The sequence below is a fragment of the Sceloporus undulatus genome, chromosome 4 (genome assembly GCF_019175285.1).
Source record: "Sceloporus undulatus isolate JIND9_A2432 ecotype Alabama chromosome 4, SceUnd_v1.1, whole genome shotgun sequence".
NCBI lineage: Eukaryota > Metazoa > Chordata > Lepidosauria > Squamata > Phrynosomatidae > Sceloporus > Sceloporus undulatus.
The window spans coordinates 25,204,966-25,220,505 of record NC_056525.1 but is presented as its reverse complement, the minus strand read 5'-3'; the positions used below and the strand labels follow the sequence as shown (position 1 = coordinate 25,220,505).

Below are 15,540 nucleotides of genomic sequence, written 5' to 3'. Positions count from 1 at the left end.
ACTGAAGAAGTACTAGTAGCCTCAGGTCCAAAACACACTGCAGAAACAATCCAGTTTAAGACAGCTTTAACTATCCTGGCTCAGTGCTAGAGAATCCTGGGAATTGTAGTGTATTATGGCACCAGAGCTTTCCTACACAGAAGGATAAATGTCTCTCAATATTACAGTTCCAAGAATTCCGTAGTATTGAGCCATGGCAGTTGAACAGTCTCAAACTGGATTACTTTTGTGGTGTGTTTTGGACCTTAAATAACCTTTTTCCTCCATACTATTTATGCAACTGGACTAGAAGACAAGGGGCATTATCATGATTTAATGTCTGTCATCCATAGGGTAAGCTAGCCTCATTGCCTTACATCTAGCTATTGTGTACATTTGCTGGTGGCATATTCATTTTATCCAGGGATCATTCTATTCTTCTGTAGGCTGCAGTCATTTGGTACATTTTCAAATACCTCTGGCCATTTGCTTATGGATTCTAAGGTATGAAGGAATCATCACAATGCAGTACTCAAGGATTAAACATAATAGCCACTATTCAAAATCTATGGAAACTATGGGAATTTAGGTGATAGTTAGGGGACTGCTAAACTCTTTTCACGCAGAGAAGACCTTTCAGTAAATAAAAAACATTTCAGATCAATGAGTTTAACAATGCACTCAGATCAGTGTTGGACTGAAACCCCGGTGTTTAGAAGGCTTTTCTTGTTGCCACTAAATGAATCTGGATATCTATGGAGAAAAGGAAGAGAATATGCTGATACAACTTACAGGCTGGCTCTTATCTTTATCCACTGTGGCTTCCATCTCCCATATCTGTTGCCCATCTGGAAAAACAATTAAATCCTGCATAACAACTGTGTTCCAGAACATACCAGATACACATGTAGTTAAAAAGTTAAATCACTATGCTCCCTTCAAAGCCCATTAAAGCACTTTCAAGCATTTAAAGCACTTTGTGCACATGATCCGGCTGTACGTTATATAACCATTCTGGAAGTTATTCTTCTCCATACCACGAATAGGAGTTTGAAGATTAAAGTATAGTGGCTTTCTTGGGACTACTGAATGAGTTCATATCAGAAATGACTTCAAATTGGAGCCTTCCAAAATCATGTCGTAATCCTTTGTTTATTTACCTGGAAGTAAATCTCATTCAACATTTCATCTTTCCTCTCAGGAAAAATGAATATGACTGGTCTCCCAGTTTCTTAACCACTACACCATGTAGCAAATCACTAACATGATAAACTCCTCATTAGCTGTAAATATTTGGTTTTTGAGAAACATTAGCAAAGGGTTTTCAAAATTATTTTTAGGACTTCAACAGAATGTCATGGTCTCCCTAAGCATTTCCTTTAATATTAATTATTTACAGATCAATAACACAAGAATTATGCCCACTGGAATTTTGCTAATTTTTTTCTGACTTTGCAAATGCCTTAAGTAGCAAATATATCTGATTCCCAAGGAGGGCCTGTTAACCTAGTCACAGCTTTTCCTAGCTGGCACAGAAGAGAAACAATTGATAAGCATCCTCCAAGAAGTCTTTTAACAGGTTTTTAAAATGCTAAGATGTTCCCACAACTTGAGCCTCTTCCATGAGCTAAAACTTTCCTAGTTCCTTCAGCTCTTGTTGCTCTTAAGACCTTACATGAGTTCTTTCCTTCCTCTTTACTTTGTCAGCATATTACAGGCAGTGTAGACTGCCATTTCATTGACACATGAAGCATGCTTCAACTTCCTTGGATTACTCCTGGGTATATTCATGTGAACCTGGCTTAGTGATGAATGGAATGGAAAATAACTTCTTCCACATTCAGTTATACCAGTGCTCCCAAGCAAATTATTATTTTTTAAAAAAAGTCATCCCATATTTAACTTTTCGATCATCCAAACCCTTTGGTCCTCCTGCTCATTGCTAGCATCTGGTAATTGTTGTCCTGAGGGATGATGTTAAAAAGATACAACTATTCTAGCAGAATGGTTAGGAAGAAAGATACACCTAATGTATGCCACTAAGATATTTTGGTCTGGAAGCCATGGATCAGCTTAGGGAATGGAGTATGTTTAGCCTGGACAAGAGAAGGTTAAGAGGTGACATGATAACAATGTTTAAATATTTGAAGGGGGGTCATATTCAGGATTGAGCAAGCTTTTTTTCTGCTACTCTAGAGAACAGGACACTGGATTCAAGCTACAGGACAGGATATTGCATCTCAGCATTAGGAAGACCTTCCATATGGTATGAGCTGTTCAACAATGGAATACGTTGCCTATGAGTGCAGCGTAGTCTCCTTCTTTGAAATTTTTTAAAGAGAGGGCGGATGGCCATCTGTCAGGAGTGCTTTGTTCGTGTATTCCTGCATGGCAAGGGGTTGGACTGGTTGGTCCTTGTGGTCTCTTCCAACTTATAAGTCTATGACTCCATGATTCTATGGTGCTTGGAGTCCTATTTAAGTCAAACCAGAGATCCTACTTGAGACTTGGCTCTGGATAACATGAAATAAGCACGTCTATTTTCTAGAGGATGGTAAGGAAGAGGATTAGAGAGAATTTTAGAAGCCAGAACAACCAGTTCAATGTAAGGAACTTGCAAGCCATGTCAGTATTGTTAAAAGCTTGGAATAAAATCACCATCCTTTGGGGTAGTACGGGAAAGTGGTAGTAGAGGAGGAGGGATGATGACTCAGATGTATTTGAGTCAGAAAGACCTCTGGGACTGCCCCTGAGGTGATTGCAATTTACACCCTGGCCCTTTCTTAAGGGGGTTTTCCTACAGGAAAACAGTACTCCATTGTTTTTGTAGTCAGCTAGTGTGTAAGGTTTCCAAATTTTCACAGTGTGTTGATTTGTCGTTCCCAAACCACCCGGGATAAGCACAGCAGCTGTACAGCTCAAGTGAATACTCCACTTTCTAAACAGGTTAATTACAGCACTGTCACACACAATCAGCCAAGTCAAGGTGACCTAGACTTCAAACCAATAGACTAAACATTGGACAGACAGCTTAAGTTCAGGTATACACTGTGCTTTTAACAATAACTGCAGTAATAATTAAATAAATACACATTGGCACAACCAAGGCAACACAGTTTTGAGCCAAGAGCTCAATTCAACTGCTCAAATGCTGGGTTCTGCAACCTCTGTGCAAGGTTAGCAAGTCTGCAGAATTTATTCTGCTTCTGTTAATCATGAGAAAGGGTAAGGAGCTAGGAAGCACAATGGATCTCTCCCTCTTTCTCACTCACTTGAAATCTTTTTAAACCAGCTTCACAGGACTTGCACTGAAAGCATTATGGATTAAGTACTGACTCTTGGCACAAACAGGACTGCTGGTTGGAGGCCAAAGTTGCTGCCCATTTTAGCTAGGTGTTTCCTACAACAGCTCCTGATCTTCTAGGCTGGAGCAATCAGCAGACACTGGAGGACCAATCTAGTAAAATCAAATGAATGGATAAGAAAACTCATGGGGCTACAGCCTTCTGTCTGGACAAGCTATTGCAGGGTGAAGTTGCTGTGGTTCCTAACATCTGCCTCTCTACTTCCTTGCTTCTATCCTGTCTGTCTTCAAGTACCTGCTTACTTATGTGCAGATGTAGAATTAAAATTCAAAGCAAGGTGTATCAGTCGTACAATGCAAGCAACACTAGAAAGCAGAACCAAGGTGGGCAGATCACCTTGCATTTCATGAAGACTGCAATACAGGAGATAATAATGCTACTCTATTTTACATAGGTGTTACAGTGATTACAACGAGACAAAGAATGCATAGTGATTATTATTTCAGCATCTGAAACAGCTATATGAATTGCTACATCTTGATTATGTTTGCTTATTCCTTGCTTCCCTCCCTCCCCCAGCAGGCAATGGATCACTAAAAAAACAAATACAAATCTTCCTTGCATGTCCTCCCACCCTGAGACCTTGCCATTCAACAACAGAACAAAACACAGATTAACATGTAAATCACCCAACCTAGGGTCACAAGTATGTATGTGTATGCACACACACGTGTGTGTGTGTATCCCACTCTCTTCCATGTCAGCAGTCTCTGAAGATGCCAGCCACAGATGCTGGTGAAACGTCAGGAATAAACTCTTCTAAAATACAGCCACATGGCCCGAAAAACCAACAAAGAAACCTATGGATGCCAGCCATGAAAGCCTTCGACTTCACATTTTCATATTCTTAATAGACAGAATTTTGTTTTTAAACCCACAACCATGATTCTTAAGTGCATTCTAAAGATGCACACCTGAAAAATTATAAAAACAGGCTTGCTGAATTGGACCAAGGTCCAAGGTATTAATCTTCCTTTTAATTTTAACTGCAAGTGGGGAGTGAGATGTTAGGATACAGTAAAACAAAACAGTTACACCTCCACATGTTGGATTGCAAGTCCCATCATCTCTCACCAGTGTCTGATGGGAAATGTAGCCCAGCAACATCTGAAGAGCCACAAATTGCCCACCTCAATACAGATATTTTGGAGTTAAGCCAGGTCTATATATAACAGAATTAAGGAGTTAAACTTGGAGTATACATGCAAAATACAAAAATAGTAGTACCTTGATGTGATAAGAGTAGACAGAATTACTTTTTGCTACAGGTGGGACATGCCATTTTTAAATCTAGTTCCCAATGGAAGAGAAACACATTCTCTTTCAATAAGAATCCCCAATCAGCCTGCTTGCTGCTGTGCTAGCTTTCTTCTTGCAGTTTTTTTTAATTCAAAGGTCAAAATAACATTTTAAAATCTGACCCAACTATAGTCTAAACATGTACATCTATCCCATAGGGAGTCTGCCATCTGCATCCCACCTTAGTCTACTACATGTGGGGACTCAATATTACAAATACAGTCACAAACACTGATCTAATATAAACTGGGCACAGCTTTCAAAATCATACTGAGAACTCTGGAGAAAAAGTACAGATGGCATATAATATGTAAGCAGAAAGGTACAATTGTTGTGAGATATTGACTTTCTAATATAGGGGTATAAGAGGCTGAATTGTCTCAGGTAACAGATTTCCAAGGAAAACAGTTACTTATTGGGAACATGGAAACACATAAATCAGAATTATATGTCAGTATATTTTTAAATAGTTTTCCTAAAAAATATTAAAGTCCATCAGTCTGAGGGAGGATGTCATTATTTTTGCTTATCTTTATACTCCCTCCTCCAAGACTTCTTGTATACTTGGGGTGTACCTTAAGTCTAAAACATCATCTGGTTATGTTTAGCATTTTAAATTCATACGCTTTTTAGTAGTGCCACCCCAGTGGTTTTGTCACTAAATGAAATCAAATGTCTCTGTGGCTTTAGCATGATTCATAATATTTCCAGGGTCCATGCCCTGTGGCATCCCAGGAAATCATCGATATGTCTCAGGCTTTGGTCCCTAAAATCTAAAGGCCTGGGATAGTCCTGACAACCCTATGTGGGTCTTTCCCTGAGATGGTGCATACCCACATAACATTATTAACTGAAGGGAGAATCAGAAAGCATATCCATTTCAAAACCTTCTGAGAAAAGATAGTAAGTTGCTGTTATTGTTACAGTGCTGTGTTGTAATTTATCTCCTGGCTGTTACTGAGCTGCTGCTTGGAAGAAAATAGAGGAAATTTTATAACAGCTTTATGGACAGTTTTAAATTTTGGCCTTCCTGTCAGCCAGCTGTCTGTTTCAGATTATTCAGATTATTATATTTTGTTGTAAGATACTTAGCAACCTGTGATGAAGGTGGGACATAAAATTGCTGGAAGAGCCGGGGGAGTGCCACTAAACATTAATCTGTGTTTGTAATCGAAGTCCCACTGACCTATACTGTCAGACAACAGGTAAATCTATAGAGAATTTTCCTACCTCCTTGCCTTGCGATTCCCTCTCTCATATATATATATATAAACTATCACTGCAGGAAACAGTTCCAAGAAATGAAGACAGAATGCCATAATCACCTGAACATGTCATTAAGCCTGAACCAAAAATGCAACAAACAACAACAGTTAGTATTTCATCATTCTCAGACTACACCACATGAGAATGCTCTTCTTATTCATTCCCCTTCAAAGTACTATAGAGAATCTAAGAACTGGAATTAGGCTAGGGGTGGGAATCATATAGGCTATCAGATGTTGTTGGTCTACAAATCCTAGCATCCCTAGCCAGCATAGCCAATACTAAGGAGTGCTGGGAGCTGCAGTCCAACAAATTTGGAGGAATTCATGATTCCCCCCTCTGATTTGGTTCAGCTTCCCTGTACCTTGGACCAGTCCTGGTGATTTCATTGTTCTGGAATGTCAACCGCTTTGGCTGGAACCAACAAGGGGTGAATTCTACAAATGGGATACATGCTCATAGTGTGAGGTCAGCCCAGGTGCAAAAACACAGGATTAATTATGTGCTGGTAGCAAGTTCTTCCTATCCTCAGTAATGGTTTTGCTTTGCTTTTTGTTTTTAAAGTCCATATTACATGACTACTCATCTTTCCACTGATAGTCCCCCTGTCCCTCTTTGGCTCCGATCTCCTTTTGGGGACAAAGACTATGTCATCCATTAGCCTTGCCCTCACCTCCATGTATCCATATTGTATCTTTGTGGTCAGTTTAACTGTAAGTCATTTTGGGAGCCAATTCAGCTGAAATGTGGTATGCAAACAAAAGATAAAATTTAATTACTGTATATACTAATGTACAAGTCTAGAAACTTAAGTAAAAAAATCTTATCCATGGGTCAGTGTAATTACTGTAAGTAAAAGGAACTATCTCCTTCTCTGAGTAGAGTGGCAAAAGACAAGAACTTAGCCCATCCCAGAAGAAACTAAAAGAAGCACTAAAAGAAGCACCCCCCTCTCTATTTTAATCCACTGCAGTGCCACTTCTGGCCTTTTTGAAGGTCTGGATGGGGAAATAGCAGTGTGCTTTGGCATCATTTTCTTTTCCATCATCCTTTGTATCCTTTGTTACATGCTCCTAAGTTTTACCCTCAATTTATACATGGGATATATAAAAATCCATAACTTTGGCCCCAAAACTTGTCATCGAGTTATACATCAGGTTGACTTATAGTCAAGTATATACACTATTCCATTTGCAGAACTTGGTTCTGTGAAACAGAAACTCCCTCCCCCTGCAGCTCTACCCATATGCCCTGAAATTATGCTTTGTGGGATTTACAGACAATACAGAGCAGATAGGGGATGTTGGAGGAGTACAGAAGGAAAAAGTTATGCCATGCAAGCAGACCTCCACTTGCAGGGTTTTAAATATGTGTGGTCCTTGCATCTGTCATTTGGACACATATTACTGGAATGTGTAGTTGGAACATATAAGCAGATGTTGTAGTATTGTGAACGAACACCATCCATGCCTGTCTCCTCCTCACCCATTCCCATTCCCAAATATTGTTGCATAGTAAGCAAACATCAACCTGTCCTTACTTGGGCAATACTTTAATATTATAGTACAATGCCACATTTTGTCTTACTTTGCCACTGGGGAATTTAATATAGAATTAAGCTCCAGCACCAGATCTGATGGTGTCAGCACTTTCTACAGAAATAAAGGAGTTTTTAAAGGGAAAATGTAATTCTATGCCGTCTAGCCTGAACTGTGATCGGACCACAAGTTTTATGCCAAACTCTAAGGGAAGTCAAGATGTCAGCCTGTATTAGATAAATCCTATTTGATCTGCTACAGTACCCTCAGTGTTGTTTGGGTTAATTAGCCAATTAAAGGGTCTGCCATGCATGTACACATTACTCATGAGCCCTTACTCATTATTATGGGTTTGTAAAATGGCAGTAAAAATGTATTTTCTGCCGCAATTTGGCTGAGCTGGCATAAGAGATGGGACTGGGAAATTCTCTAAGCATTTCTCACAAGCTTACTCTGAGGTTTTCACAGCAGAGACTTGACAGAGTGTCAAAGAAAATGTCCAAAGAAAGTAAACTTTGCTTAAGTCATTGTAGAGGAAAAGGGTGATTCCAATAAGATATCTGATCCAGTCAGTACAAACCATATGCAGACTGAGAGACCAATCTAGTTCCAGCTCCCATCTTACTAAATTATTCAATTAAAATCTTTGGTTATGGAAATCAAGCTCAGTAGTTTTGTTCATACAACTGCCATACGGGACTTCTAAATCAAGACAGTAACGTCATATCAGAAAGTGTGAGCAAAGTCAATCATCTTTGAGGGAGAAATACCATTTGCAGATGATGAAATCCCTCTGATTCACACCAAGAAAAAAATATTCTAATTCACAGCATCAGAACAAGAACAGAATTTTCCCAAACCTTGTGATTTGACTCAGCACAGGGAAGATTTCTTAGGAGACTTATGTAGCAATAGCAATAGCAAGTACACTTCTATACCACTTATCAGTGCACTTAAGCACTCCCTAAGTGGTTTACAATGTGTAAAGCTGATTGCCCCCCAACAATCTGGGTACACATTTTAGTGACCTTGGAAGGATGCAAGCTTTAGTCAAGCCTCAGCCCACTGGGCGGTATTGAACTCAGAGCCTTATAGTTTGTGAAGGAATGGCTGCAGTACAGACATTTAACCATTGTACCACCAGGGCTCTTACATTATGTAGATGGAGTGGATAGGAGGGCTGAGCTTTGGGATCTGTGTAATAGTTTGGAATGAACGGAAGTCTGTGGAATGGGATGCTTGGTTGTGCCTCGTTGGTAAACCATGGAGATTAGGAGCTTTGATGCACCACTTCCCATTGAGGGGGGAGAGAGCACAGCATGCAGTTTAAAGATATAGACACACACATCAAGAGGGCATTTTGTTTCTTCAGAGAAGCTGAGCACTATGTTCATAAGTGGCAAGAGACTGTCCATTCTAGCCAGTTAAACTGGGTCAATGGGGTGCTGTGGCCAACCTTTTAATTACACTGAGAAAGAACTCGAAGATGATTCACCAAGCCAAAGATACACATCAAGGTCTGGCTGAGAAAGGGCCAGAAAAATTAGTCATCTGGGTTGTAGCCCAACCCCACAACTGACATTTGTACCAAGAGAACAAGTTTAGAGACATTCTCCCAAGTCAATTGTTTTAAAACATCAACCCAAGTCACAACAAAACATAACAACAGTAGCTGAGTATTGAAACAACAGGAGTCAATCTGCTTCCAGAGCTATTTTAACAAATATCTTATGCCAATTCATAGAAATACACTTAGCAAAATAAAACAAAACAAAACAAAAAAATTAAAGAAAAAAATATACAAACATTTTATGAAACAAAGGCTCCACTCAAAATAAAACCACTGGGAACCTCTGTGTAATAAAATGAGTCACACCAGGATGCGATGACTAAGTGGGAGAACAGGGAATTCCATTCCTTATGCCAGGTTTTTAATGTGATCAATTAGCTTTCGACAGGTGACAGAAGAGTCTCTCTCTTTTGCCTTCTGCCTTTTGTTCATTCCAAGACAAATGCATTAAAAAGCAATCAGTGTCTTTAAACAAATGTGCTGCAAATCTGGATTTCTAGGCACCCCCATAGTAGAAAGCAAGCCAGCAAATCTAGGCCAGTAGTAGTTGCCTTTGTTAATGAGGGCTTACCAGCTGCAAAATTCCAAAACCATGTGTCATGCAGGGAGATTTTCCAAAACACTGGATTCCACCCTGTCTCAGTGATTCTCTTTCAGCTATGGCAACTCATTTTCCACAGCCACTCTTTCTCCCCCTCCCCCTTCTGAAATCTATGTTTATGTGTTTGTCTTCATAGATTTCCCCACCCCCATATTGCAATGTTTTTTCTGGGATTCCCCTCTTCTCTTTCTGACATTTGTTGGCTGCATTACAAGAACAGTCTTGCTTGCTGCCAAGCACACAAGAGGCTACAATGTGAAGGTAATGTTTTCACCAAACATCACAACTGTACATATGATAGCGTTCTTTCTTTACATGAGACTGCAAAGGATTCCAGAACAGCCTTGGCTTGGCTTTCTTCCTGTCCTTCTCTCTACAGCTCTATAATTGTGCTGTACCAGAGAATATATCTTCTCTAGAAACAGACCCATGACAAGGAATGCTATTTCAGTACTTCTGATCACTTCAGTGTGGACAAGCAGGGTGTTTTATTGGACCCTCCACTGGGACAAGCTAGTAAAGGGAACAAGTACAGATTACATGTGGGTACTTGAATATCTTTTAACTGTTACTGAAGAAAACATGCCACTGCTTTAAGATTCCAAACCATGCTATCCATTTGGCAGATCACCCATCTGCAAACTATCTTACATATATTGCAGCCTATTTATATTTACAATGCTACAATGGTTGTTGATTAATGTACTAGACTAGCTTAAGGATGTGGCTTTTCTCCACATCCAGCATAGGATGTTTAATGGGAAGGTAGCACCTTTTCTTTGTAATTCTACTGAACAAGACAGACAAGCTTTGGATATTGTCACAAGTTAGTTGAAATGCTATCCCTTGCAAGTAGAGTATTTAAATTTGTGGCATTTACAGATAATTGCTATCTGTAAATGTTGAGAGGAGCATGGGCAGAAACAGAGTGGAATTTGGTACCCTACAGAAGAGAACAGGCCTTGGATTTAAATATATATGCAATCCTATGGTTTTTTAAAACCATAATGCTTAGCCATGGTTTGTAAAGAGAGGATGGGGCAACCATGTTGACCACCAATTTGGATGGCTTTAAATGCGGATTAGAGATACAGCTGTTAATAACTATTAGTCTTAATGACAACTATATATTATGTCCAGTATCAAAGTGTGGCATATTGGCTTTTTGTGGGGTTTTTGGGCTATGTGGCCATCTTCTAGAACATGGCCACATAGCCCGAAATACCCACCAAAAAACCATGGATACTGGCCATGAAAGCCTTTGACTTCACACTGTGGCATATTGGTTTGAATGTTGGACTATGACTTTGAATCCCCACTTGCCCATGGATATCCAATGGGTGATGTTGGGCAAGCCACACTCTCTCTGCCTCAGAAGGCAGCAAAAGCAACCCCCCTCTGAACAAATCTTGCCAGGAAAATCCTGAGATAAGTTCACCTTAGGATCACCTTAAGTCGGAAATGACTTAAAAACAAATAGCCAGAGGCAGAATGTTTCTCAATACTACTGACAGGTGTGCACAAGAGGAATATTGCTTCTATTGCACTCATGCCCTGCTTGTGGGCTTTCCACAAACATCTGACTGGTCTCTATGTGAACAGAGGCTAGTCTGGATATGGCTTTGGAGTGGTTCATTAGAATAACCAAGAAAGTACCAACACAACAAGAGACAACTACATTCAATTCATAGTTGGCATGAGAATAAAATATGTGGGTGAGAACCACTGTAATGGGGAAGAACAGAACATAAATATTGCTTCTATAAATCTGTACTCATGAAATATTGTATAACTATTGCATGATTCTACGAAATAGGTTGATATAAGCCATATAGTCTACTGCTCAGAGGCTAAAACTCAAACCAATGGACTCAAATTAAAAGAAAAGAGATTCTACCTACAAATCAGGAAGAATTTTTATTTTAGGAGTTGTTTAGCAGAATAGATTGCCTCAGAAGGTGGTGGACTCCTCATCTTCGGAGGCCTCTAAGCAGAGGCTGGGTGAGCATAGTTCAGGAGTGCTTTAATTGTGTATTTTTGCATGGCTGTGGGTTGAACTGAGTGGCCCTTGAGGTTCCTTCCAGCTTTATGATACTATGATTCTATGCTAATCTGTGTGACATAAATACAGACACTAAGTCTGTATCTTGGACATTTCTATCCCCTAAAGATATAAAAATATTATTTTTTTTCCTGAAAATTTATATTCATTTTGCATTCCTTCTGTAACTCTCACTATGTCCTCCCTCCATAACTGTCATCTTTCGGCCTGTGAGGGAGAGAATAGGCTGGCTCAGCTCCATCAGGGCTAGCCTGAAGAAGTAGAGCCCTCCCTCCAGTCCATCTGCTTTGGTCCAGGCCTCAGAGGGAGAGAAGAATGCTGGACCTGATCCCCTCCCCCCCTCACCTTTCCCTTCTCCTTTTGTGTCGTGTCTTTTAGATTGTAAGCCTGAGGGCATGGAACCGTCTGTTATCCCCTCTGTTGTAAACCGCTCAGATTCCCAGTGATTGGGCGGTATATAAATAAATCCTATTATTATTATTATTATTATTATTATTATTATTATTATTATTATTATGTCACCAGACCCATTCAGCTTGTTTGAAGAAATTGATAAAGAAAGTATATGTATTGCCTGAAAAAACAATACTAGACTCTGGCACAAGACAAAAGGCCTGGTAAAATGGATAGAGGGCTGAAGCAGCTGACATATCAAACTACAATGTGATTTTTTGCTCTCTCACTGGCTTCTGGCTCTTGTAAAACACAGTTGTGTCCAGTTCATGATTTGTACAATTTATGATTTTATAAACCAGAATAATATACTATTGTTTCAAGGCTGAAAGAGAAGGCAAAAGCCAAATATTAGTAGTACCAATCAGTGGTTTAGCATCACACTGGCAATAGCAATATCAGCTTCATTTATATACTGCTTCATACTGAACTAAGCAGTCTCTAAGTGGTTTACAACTGTAAGCTAATTGCCTCCAACAAGCTGGGTATTCATTTTAGTGACCTTGTAAGGATGCAAGCCTGAGTCGAGCTTGCACCCTGGCTAGTACTGAACTGTATGGTTTGTGAGTCAGTGGCTGCAGTACAGGCATTTAACCACTGCACCAGCAGGTCTCCTCCACTAAATGAATCCTATCTTCATTACCAGAACTAAGCCAGCATGTATAACCCCAAATTAGTGCCTTTAAAATCTTATCTGTACAGCTCTGCAAACAGATTAGTATTTGTGAATTTTCGTTTGAGTTGTATTTTATGAGAAGGAAGGAAGCAGTAGAGATTCGAGCACAGAGCAGGTTTGTTGCTGTTGTGTTCCTTCAAGTCCTTTCCAACTTATGGTGAACCTAGGTGAACCTGTCATGAGGTTTTCTTGGAAAGATTTATTCAGAAGGAATTTGCCTTTGCCTTCTTCTGAGGCAGAGAGAGCGGCTTGCCCAAGACCAAGTGGGTATTCAAACCCTTGTTTCCAGAATCAAAGTCTAGTGCTCAAACCACTACATCATAGCTTACCAGGCTGCTTGTTATGAAGAGTGACATATGTGTTTGTGATCTTTCCTTCTGCAAGGACCCTGGGATTCAAGTGTTCACAGTGCAAAGATACCATGTACACCATGCGCAAAGAGAGCCAAGCCCCCCCATTGTCATTTGCCTTTCAATTTCTCTCTCTATTTCTCCATACAGAAGTGAATGGTCACCACTTACATTTGCAGAAGTAACTGTAGAGGTCCACTTTGGACACCACTCATGTGAAGGCCACACCTGGCCTTGGTGAGTCCAACCAATAAACATGTAATTTATTCTTGCCTCCACAGGACTAGCCTCAGTTCTCTATCTTGGTCACCCAGGAGTGTGATGGTATGTTAAAAACTGGTTTTACATAAACAGACATAGCTGTTGAAAATAAAATATCGTTGGGTTGTGAAAATCCTACATCATTTTATGCATCACTCCAAACCACACAGTCTTGGTGAGCTTATGTAGTATCTTAGGAACTCAGACGTGACCAAAAAAGTTACTTACCCAGAAACAATCATTACTCCCCACTGTTCTCACTACTCAGGAGATTGGGTGTGTGGCTAAATCATTGTAAGGTTCATTTAAGAATGTGATATGCACTCAACACACTCTGCATCATCCACAGATGGTGTAAGTAAACATACTACATGTGCAGTGCACACACTGGTCTCTTAAACACAATTGCTTTATTCAGATGCTGCAAAAGCACAAATTTGCAAACTCCCAGTCCCCCAGAGTTCACTTCCTTCCACCATTTCCTGTGCCAGGCTTAGAATGACTGTGTCTTTTATAAGCTGCTTGCTGATTTCATTAATATGTAGTATAGTCAAGTTAACATAGCAAGGGTCAGTTACTTTCATGGCACAGGCTTGATATATCACAGCTTTGCACCTACAGCCCTTTTAGTTTTGAGGTCTAGCAAGTGTGGAAGTATGGCCCAGCTTCCCATCTGTCCTTTTCTTTCTCTCTGATCCACTTAGCACTCTGAACTAAGCAACATCACTTTCCACTTCCAGTTTAGAAGTAATCCAGCACATAGGTTTCCCTAGGCAGAACTATCAAAATTCTTTCATGTTTGAAGACATGGGTGTGCACTCCTGGGTCTTAAAGGCATGCAGAATTTGTTGTTCCTTTCTTCTAAGAGCCCAGAGGCTCTTTGACTTGGGAAATTAGTTGGAGGCCTGGATTAGGAAATTCACATCTGGCTGGACCTCTTGCTTTGCCTAAGGCTCTGTACAAACTCTGGGGTCCCAAGGGCCAGAAGTGATGCTGATCTGAAACTTGCACATGCACACAGACACATAAACACATACACACATTGTGTGCATAGCCATGTAAATCCACACCACTATTCCCCCCCCCCAAAAAAAACTGGTCTCACTGAGACAGTAAGGTTGGTATGCCAAGACACTGAGTGGCTCTCTCCCTTTATTGTCCAGTTTGCCTGCCTATTAAGAAGCAGGTGTTTCCTTGCCATCTTAACATAGACCACCCTTTCCTTTCTGCTAGCAGCAGTAGGAAAGGAGAAATGGGTGTGATCAGCATAAAAATAAAAGTTGAGGAGGTTGCATGCAGCCCATGGGATGTCCACTCCTGGCCTAAGACCTCTATAATGAATTACAGTCTAAGATCCCCCCCTCACCATTCCCTTCTCCTTTTGTGTCGTGTCTTTTAGATTGTAAGCCTGAGGGCAGGGAACCGTCTATTATCCCCTCTGTTGTAAGCTGCCCAGATTCCCAGTGATTGGACGGCATATAAATAAATCCTATTATTATTATTATTATTATTATTATTATTATTATTATTATTATTATTATTATTATTATTATTAGAAGCAAGTATTTATAAAGATAAAGGTAAAGGTAAAGTTTTCCCCTTTGACCAGATTGTCTAGTCATGTCTGACTGTAGGGGCGGTATTCATCTCCATTATTAAGCCAAAGACCCAGCATAGTCAAAGATTACTCTGGTGATCATGTGGCTAGCATGACTGCACAGAACACATTGAACTTCCCAGCAAAGTGGTATCTGTTTATCTATTTGCACTTTTACATGCTTTCGACTTTAGGTTGGCAGAAGCTGGGACTAGTGATGGGAGCTCCTTCTGTCACACGGTACCTGGGCCTCAAACTGCCGATGTGCCGACCTTGTGATCATCAGAGTCAGCATCTTAACTGTTAAGTTACTACATCCCAAGTCTTTTTTACACCACCTAATTATAGCAGTTTAATACCACTTTAATTGCCATGCCTACTACATCCCAAACAATCATGGGATTCTAGGTTCTGTGAGACACTGGGACTCTCTGGCCCAGAGTTCACAAAACTGCAAGTCTCAGCATTTTACAGAATGGATTCATCACTGTTAATGGTATCAAAATGCTACAGTTTGGTAGTG

The 15,540-nt window shown here is 40.1% G+C and overlaps 1 protein-coding gene across 1 annotated transcript in view; it reads right to left on the bottom strand.

The window, feature by feature from the left end:
• Positions 1–15,540, bottom strand: part of NFATC2 (nuclear factor of activated T cells 2) — a 184,235-nt gene that overhangs the window by 67,132 nt on the left and 101,563 nt on the right. The window contains exon 7 of the mRNA XM_042466007.1: positions 772–827. Coding sequence (XP_042321941.1) covers positions 772–827 — 56 coding nt within the window. The remainder of the gene's footprint in view (positions 1–771; positions 828–15,540) is intronic.